This window comes from Trypanosoma theileri (genome assembly GCF_002087225.1).
Source record: "Trypanosoma theileri isolate Edinburgh chromosome Unknown TM35_Tth_129_V1, whole genome shotgun sequence".
NCBI lineage: Eukaryota > Euglenozoa > Kinetoplastea > Trypanosomatida > Trypanosomatidae > Trypanosoma > Trypanosoma theileri.
The window spans coordinates 5,911-13,851 of NW_021639971.1; the positions used below are offsets into that span (position 1 = coordinate 5,911).

At 41.7% G+C, this 7,941-nt stretch overlaps 4 protein-coding genes across 4 annotated transcripts; all 4 read right to left on the reverse strand.

The window, feature by feature from the left end:
• Nucleotide 1: 1 nt before the first annotated feature.
• TM35_001291020 (surface protease GP63) lies at nucleotides 2-871 on the reverse strand (the record flags this gene model as incomplete). Its single annotated transcript, XM_029031841.1, has 1 exon — nucleotides 2-871. A coding segment is annotated over one exon (870 nt), but the record flags the coding sequence as incomplete, so codon positions are not given.
• A 271-nt stretch (nucleotides 872-1,142) lies between these two features.
• Nucleotides 1,143-1,976, reverse strand: TM35_001291030 (uncharacterized protein; the record flags this gene model as incomplete). Its single annotated transcript, XM_029031842.1, has 1 exon — nucleotides 1,143-1,976. One exon carries the CDS (start codon nucleotides 1,974-1,976, stop codon nucleotides 1,143-1,145), a length of 834 nt encoding a protein of 277 aa, XP_028876864.1.
• A 1-nt stretch (nucleotide 1,977) lies between these two features.
• On the reverse strand, nucleotides 1,978-2,619 carry TM35_001291040 (uncharacterized protein; the record flags this gene model as incomplete). Its single annotated transcript, XM_029031843.1, has 1 exon — nucleotides 1,978-2,619. The coding sequence occupies one exon, from the start codon at nucleotides 2,617-2,619 to the stop codon at nucleotides 1,978-1,980; it is 642 nt and encodes a 213-aa protein (XP_028876865.1).
• A 1,371-nt stretch (nucleotides 2,620-3,990) lies between these two features.
• On the reverse strand, nucleotides 3,991-6,429 carry TM35_001291050 (uncharacterized protein; the record flags this gene model as incomplete). Its single annotated transcript, XM_029031844.1, has 1 exon — nucleotides 3,991-6,429. The coding sequence occupies one exon, from the start codon at nucleotides 6,427-6,429 to the stop codon at nucleotides 3,991-3,993; it is 2,439 nt and encodes an 812-aa protein (XP_028876866.1).
• Between the last annotated feature and the right edge of the window lie 1,512 nt (nucleotides 6,430-7,941).

Here is a 7,941-nt window from a genome sequence, read left to right on the forward strand (position 1 = left end):
TCCTTCGCTCCCAGTGCAACTTTCTGCGACCATCACCCTCATCCTCCATGTACATACCGGTGATATCCAAGTGACAGTCGTAATGTTCTCTCATCTTCTCCTGCATTATTTTAGAATCCACGGCCGTGACCTTCCCTTTTCCTCTCAGTGCCCCATATTTAATCAATTCAAGTTTCCTCATACGGGTCACCTCAAACCCAAGTCCATGTGCAATCTCATGCGCTGCCGTGCGGACAAAGTGTCTCGTGTCCACAATGTCTTTCGGTACAAATTTGATCAGTGCAGAAGTTGGTCGTTCTTCTAAATCCTGAGAACATACTATTGTTGACATTTCAGATTCATCAAGACCAACAAAAAGTACAAAATCAGCATTGGAGAAACTTTTTTTGTGTTCCCATGCCTTTATGACCCCGCATTCTCCCGAAAATGAGTTTATGGTGCTTGTAGAGACCACAACTTCACCCTCTTTCTGTTCAATGTTGAGACGATCTGTATGCAACTTGATCGCGGCGAGTAAGAGTTTATTCAGTAAGAGGTCCTTCTTTTCATCGGTTATCCCAGTCTTATTATCACAGAACACACTGTCGTCATATCTCCGAGTACCCGTCCCCTTTAACTGTTCGGCCAAGGCTCGCTTTCTGTCACAGTCCCTCAACACATTATTCACGCCTTCTGCGGATACTTCGATGTGTATGGGCTTCCAGTTTCTCCCACTCTTCTCAAGGTTGGCGACGGTGTACGCATGCAAAGCACTCTCTCCTCTTTGTGGTAAGTGCTGCACAACAGCGGAAAAGGACGTGCCGGCACAGCACAATAACAAGAATAGCAGCAGTACAGGGTACAATAGGTGACGCATAAAGTAGTTCTCCATGATAAAATGGTGTGAATGAACGTGTGTGAACTTGTGTGTCTGTGTGTGTTTGTGTGTTGCTTTGTTCTTGTGACCGCAAAAGAGCAGAGAGAGGAAAGAAAAGAAAAGAAAAGCGAACATGATAAGGAGAAAAAAGTGTTCAGGTGTACATTAATTAGAATGCTATTAGAAACTACTACCAACGTCACCACTGGTACAAGGGGAATACCAAGGGTAAAATAAGAGGAGAAACCAGAGAGATAAAGTAGTCATCAGCATTATTGATAGGTGTCTACTCAGTAGCAACAACACTACAAGAAAAAATAGAATATGTGAAAGAGTTCGCAGTAGTCTCCACTGTGGTTGTTTTACTTGTGAACTGAGAGTGCACAGCATCCATCTGCACTTTTTCTCTTCGTTGCTTTTCTTGTTGTTGTCGCCAACGCAGCAGTACACAAAACAGAATGAAAGCCACAATAACAAGAACAACCACAACTGCAATAACGATACCAACAATGGCACCAACAGATAATTTATTCGAACTTGGCGCCACTGCTGAGTCACCCTCCGGCAAAAAAGGTTCCCTCACATCATGCAACCAAACATAACGGCGGCCGTTAAATGTCACATCAGATGCAACAAAGCAAAAGGTCACTTTGTCAGCACCCAGTTTGTACAGACTGAAGATGTCAACATCAACAGATGGGGAATTTGGGAAGCTACTCCTCACACACACAGAATCTTGAGCAGTAGCCACAGACTCACACGGTGTACCCGGCAGCACTGCACACACTTGATATGGTTCCTGCCTCCATAAGAGATCACCCCCACGCACATCAATCGTCACCAACGTGTTTGTAATCACAGTGACATTGAAAGCAAAGGGATCCTGCAATACTCTTACTGGAAGTGCAGCGGGAGAAATACCAACCTCTGCACCGTAATCCGCGCAGACAGCGTAGTCACCTGTTGTTGCAGAGAAGGGTCGACCCTTAGCAGACAAGTACACACGATCCGTGCTAGCGGTCCCAGTACACACATCAACACTCACTGCCTGATCACCACTGTTTAGTGTCTCTCGTGGGCACCCACCGTATGGGCACTTCACCAGGAACACACTGTTCATATCAGTCACATTCGCACCCGTCACTGCGTCCTGGAGCAACAGTGTGTTTTTCCCGAGAGTGTTCATATACAGCTCGTTTGGCACCAGCACCCTCACTTCGAGGGGAAATACACCCCACGGCAAGTAGTAGCCTCGCCATCCACTCGCGGTTAAGCAGAGTGAATAGTTCCCAGGAATAGGAAGGGATGCAGAAGTCGTCAAATTGTGGCATCCAGTAGCAACAGTACATTTTTTTTGCCATGACATAACAGTCTGACTGAGGAGGAACCAGCAGGTAGTTCTGAATGGGATTGATATTTGGGAAGTTTGTCTGCACCATTGTCTTCAACCCATAATAGGCACTGTTAGAATTAAATGATGCTAATGTCGTGGAAGGGTATACAAAACTCATGGTGAAGTTGTTCGATACTGGAATAGAACCCTTTCCCTGAACAGTGTTCACAATGACAAGACTCATATTCTCTGAAATAGCTCCACGATCAGGCACAAATGAAATGAGATTTGTTCCCTCCACAAGAGAAGCTGGCCATCCAAGATTGAGTCCATCATTGTTGTAATATCCAACCCTAAGAGTCAAGGTACTTAAAACATTGGCATTGTCCACCTCGCAGTGTTGTGTTGTCTGACTGTCAAAGACCACCATATTAGGAAAGCAACCGGTAATAGTTGTCAAAATACCATTTGTGCCAGCAGCTGCAGCATAGCAGAGAAATAGGTTTGGTATGGGCAGCAGTAGCCATAACAAAAAAAAAACCCTTATTGGACCTTCTCATGCCCACCAGAAGAATGCAGCACCACTGGACATCACTCCCCATTACTTATCTCATTCCCCATGCAAACACACCCACACACTCACAAACGCCAGAATACCCACTGCACAAAACAGTCATCTTCTCAAAGTGGCAATGGGAGCCAGAGAAAGAGTCTGAAACACACAGTATACCAAATCAGCCGCAATAAAATAATTACGAAACCAGTCAAACAACACCGTCAAGAACAAATACAGGGAATGCTGGCAAATCATGATAGGGTATAATCGGGGCAGTTCAAGTAGAGAAGCATATGGGACTCTGTACTCCACTCTCCCATTCCCCAACCAGCCCTCAGTGTTCACCAAATGTATACCGTGGTACACACAACACACTGTAGACCTCTCCAGAATGAGTCAGCTCCTGCAGAGAACACAGCAATCAAAAAAAAAAAACCCCTAAACCATATAAATGTTCATGTACAGTGTCTATTCAACTATTTTGAATCAGCGTACATAATGGTAAGAAGAATAAAAAAAAGGAAGAAAAAAACACATGCCAACAAATACACCAAGTAAAAAAAAAAAAAGATTATTAGGACATCATAACAACGATACATCCATGGGCACCATTCTCCCTAGGGAAAAGAAAAAACATCCATACTGATGATATTACCCCAATAAAGAAATCATTAGACCAATCCCTACAGTGAATCCCCACAAATAAACACACACACAGATACATAGAAACTGAATAGTAATTAAAGAAAACAATCCCACAGTGAAAACCCACACACACAAAAGAGAAACAGAAATAAAACACACACACAATAGATTGCTTGCAAAAAAAAAAAAAATCTTTTTTTCACCACACAAGAAAAAAAAAATGTATTTTTAATATCATCCCATTAACTCCTGTGCATACATCATTCTCACCCAGTGCGGTCCTCAATGTGCCCGATTACTCCTCTGTTACATTCACACTCTGCAAAAGGTGAGGTCGAGAAATCAAGCATCGTGTGTGGGCAAACAAAGTAGCGTTAGGAGTTAATCCCTGGACTACAGAGATTGTAGCAAACAGTTAATTTTCCAAAAAAGAAAGAAAAAGAAAAAAGAATTCCATGGTGCAGAGCACAAGGGAAAAACAGCAAGAAAAAAAAGAGAAAACAATTAAAAAGAAAAGGGTCCACACTATGGACAGCAATTATTATTTATTGATGAAAAGAAGCCCAATTAGAAATTATATTCACGTGGTTGCACACACATTTATGGGAAAACTGTTACAAGAGCCCACAATCCCAGCAGAAGCATTGGCAATACAGATTCATAGATACGAACAGTACCATCAATACTTTTATTTTTGTGGGCATTAACATTATTGTTGATCATTGATTGAGTTGTATTCCGCAAAAGGTCTTGCTGCATCGTGTTCGTACTGGAAACCGGCACGGTAGTTCCTGTAGTTGTTGCTTCGGTAGTTTCATCTTTTTCTGGTGGTTCCGCATGAGTACTTTCATTTAGTGCTTCGGGCGCTTTGTTCTGCTCTTGTTTTTCCGTTGATTGAGTAGAATGTTGATTCTCCTGAGTTTGAGCTGTAGCAGTTACTGCCGTCTTATTTTCTGACTGAGTCGCAACCTCAGTGCTAGGCTCAGGTTGAAGGGTAGCAGTGGGAGTTTCCGTTTGGGTCGGAGTTGCATTGTCTTGTGAAGTTGCATTTTGTTGTATTTTTGTTGCTTCCAGTGGTGGGGAATTAACAACGTTTGGTCTGCTCATTATCTTCTTCAGAATCTCTTCTGCATCTCTAGCTCCATACAAAGTGCTCATCTTGCTCTTGTGCAGCACATCAATTTCTTCTCTACTCAGCACGCGATTGTACAGCATAACGTCTTTCACTGATATATGAACAGTTTCTTCAGGCTTGGCCTGGAGGATGTGGATGGTTCTTGGCACTTTATCACTGTACGCACCAAAGTAAAAATGGGATATTTCTTCCCCTTCTTCTGCGATTCCCAAGTCAGCTCCCACACCTAGCCGAGTGCCGTTAATATACACAGAGCTTTCACGATTTTCAAATGTCAATATCACAGAATATCCATTGTTCAACTCCCATGTACCTGTTGACTTACTTGTGGTTCCCCTGTTTATGGTGCTCCACTTACTCTCATTTGTGTACGACACTCCCAGAAGAATTTCTTGCCCATTTCTGTCCTTCAGTTTTACACCCAACAAAGGACTGCTGCCCTTCTTTGGTACCTCGTGGATAGCCACCGTCGCCACAAGAGTAAATGCATAGTTTGTAAAGTGATACTGCCTCGCTGGTCCATTTATACTCACAGGCCACATTGCTCCTGCACCAACACCCATGAACTTCAAGCCATCAGTAACCCTCTCTGTTATACCACTTACAAAGGCATTCACGCCGAGGTATTCATCCTTCCATTTATCACCATCGATGTTTCCAGACAAATAGCCCACCAGTCCAGTAGTGATGGGAATGGGTTCTTTACATTTTAGATAAGACAAATAACATGAAACAAGAGTCTGATTGGTGGCTTTTGACACGAGAGTGTCCTGTTTGGTCCAGGCAGTTAACGCACTCTTTATCTTCTCCAACATGGTTGTCGTATCCATATAAAGAAATCCATAACCTTTCCTTTCACCAGTCTCATACCGAAAGTACAGTTTGTCATCCTTGAACAATAGGGTGCTGCTCTTCACTTTTTTATCCTTAACTATCAAGCCAACGTGATGAATACGTGTGTTATCAGTGACCCACAGATGAAGTTCCTTATCTTCTCCAGATACCACAGACTGTACAAAAAGAATGACACGCTTCCCATCAATAGTAGCAGTAATAAAGTTGTTTTGACTTACACGCTCAGTATTTATAGGGGAGTTGGTCCACACACGGGAGAGTGTACCGGTAGACTCTTTCCAATTCTTTCCCAAATCGGTGGACTCGTACACTCCGTAATAACCACTGGTATGCTGCGTAATCATCATTAACTTATCATCTTTCCACTCAAGAATAGCAGGACTATAAGTACCTTTGTCAGTCAAACCACCAAAATTCCACTGTTTATCATGGGGCGTGTAATACATAACTGTCGAAAAGACTTTGTTCTCCGTCGCAACAAATTGCACAGGAAACAGAAGTATATTGTTCTTTGTTGTTAAAATTGGTGAGATAGTGTCAGCAGGAAATCGTACAACCCCTGCTCTCCTATGTATATAAGGAAGTTTTAGAATCAACGGAGTGTAAATCAACGAATACTTTTCGAATCCACCATTAAGAGTGGTCATCCACACAATGCGAAGAGTGGAATCCTCTCGTCTTGGAGGGTTGTTGCTTTCCACAAGAGCAAAAACAGCATGAAAAGGTTTACCAGAGCCATAGCCCATGAAAAAAGGATTGTATCCAGATGGATAAAAGCGGAACCATTTTCTATGGGCGTTCCACCACGCATTTTCACCCTCACTGCTTGCTGGTGTTAATAATTCGATGTATTCATGTTGGGTTGCATTCGGCGGAAACCAAACAGCAGCGTCAATTGCCACCAATTCCCCATTCCCAAACTCCCAAAAATGAGAACCATTAAATGTACGAAGTAAAGTTATCTCTTCTTGCTGAACTGCGCTTTGTGCATACCCACTGGTGCAGCCCAGCAGCAAGATGAGCAATACAACAAACAGAGAGTGGGGCATGTTGTATTTCATGGTTGCCCTTCTTTCTTTCCTCTCTCTGTTCCTCAGTCCTTCTTTCCTTCCTTCTTTACTGTCTTTTCCTCAGGTTAAAGAGGTTATTGAATACTTGTAGTGAATGCTCAGAAGTACTTGTGTTTGTATGTGTTGCGGTTAGTGATTCCTTTCAAAGCCTTCAAATACAAAGTAGCGTTTACAACTTAATCTAGTCAATCAGAATATATGGAAATAGTTAAGGAAAAAAAAGAGAAACCAAAAAGAATTGTGTAATAAAAAAGAAGAGAAGCAGAAATACATTCACCGTGATCAAGTCTAAACACGTCACTGAAGAAACAACGTAAACACAATGCTTAAATACAGTAAATCCCACTAAACAAAATAAAAATATAAAAAGAAACTGTTTTTAAGTCTTTTTGTACCCAATTACCTTAACACAAATCCCACCAAAAAAAGAAATAGTATATTACTCAGAAAAAAAATTTACAAACATGGTTTTAGTTCTTTTTTATTGGCTTCTGTACACTTACACATCTTACATGGTTCATACAAGTTTCTCTCCACCCATTTTCTCTGAGCCGTATAAAAGGTGAAGTTCACACAACTCAAGTATCGTATGTGAGAGAAGCAATTTTTTTTTTTTTAATCCAACAAGAAAACCACAACGCTAGAGAGACTAAAGCGCATAGAATAAAATAAAAGCAGTCACTTTTAACTTGTACACATAACAAAATAATAGTGGTAGTAAAAACCCAGCATCCATCTGCTCAACAAGACACCAACACCGTGTCCAAAAATTTTTTTTTCAGAGCATTGTCATTTATTCTCTACAGCTACAGTTAACGGTTATCCAATTAATTTCCACCACCGCAATTTGCTCAGAAAACCATTCATTTACCAAGAAATAATAAACGCTCTGGCGTGGATTAGGTAATGCAGCAAAACAATGAGGCAATGCACACATCAGCCCATCCATAGGTTGTGTCCATGCACACACACACACACAAACAAAGCAAAATGTTCAGTCAAACAACACCGTCAAGAACAAACACAGGGAATGCTGGCACACCATGATAGGGTATAATCGGGGCAGTTCAAGTAGAGAAGCATTTGGGACTCTGTACTCCACTCTCCCATTCCCCAACCAGTCCTCAGTGTTCACCAAATGTATACCGTGGTACACACAACACTCTGTGGACCTCTCCAGAATGAGTCAGCTCCTGCGGAGAACACAGCAAAAAAACAAACTCCCTAAACCATATAAATGTTCATACAGAGTGTCTATTCATCTTTTTTGAATGAGCGTACATAATGGTGGAAAGAATAAACAAAAAAAAGGAAGAAAAAACATATGCCAACAAATACACCAAGTAACAAAAACAGATTATTAGGACATCATAACAACGATACATCCATGAGCACAATTCTCCCTAGGGAAAAGAAAAAACATCCATACTGATGATATTACCCCAATAAAGAAATCATTAGACCAATCCCTACAGTGAATCCCCACAAATA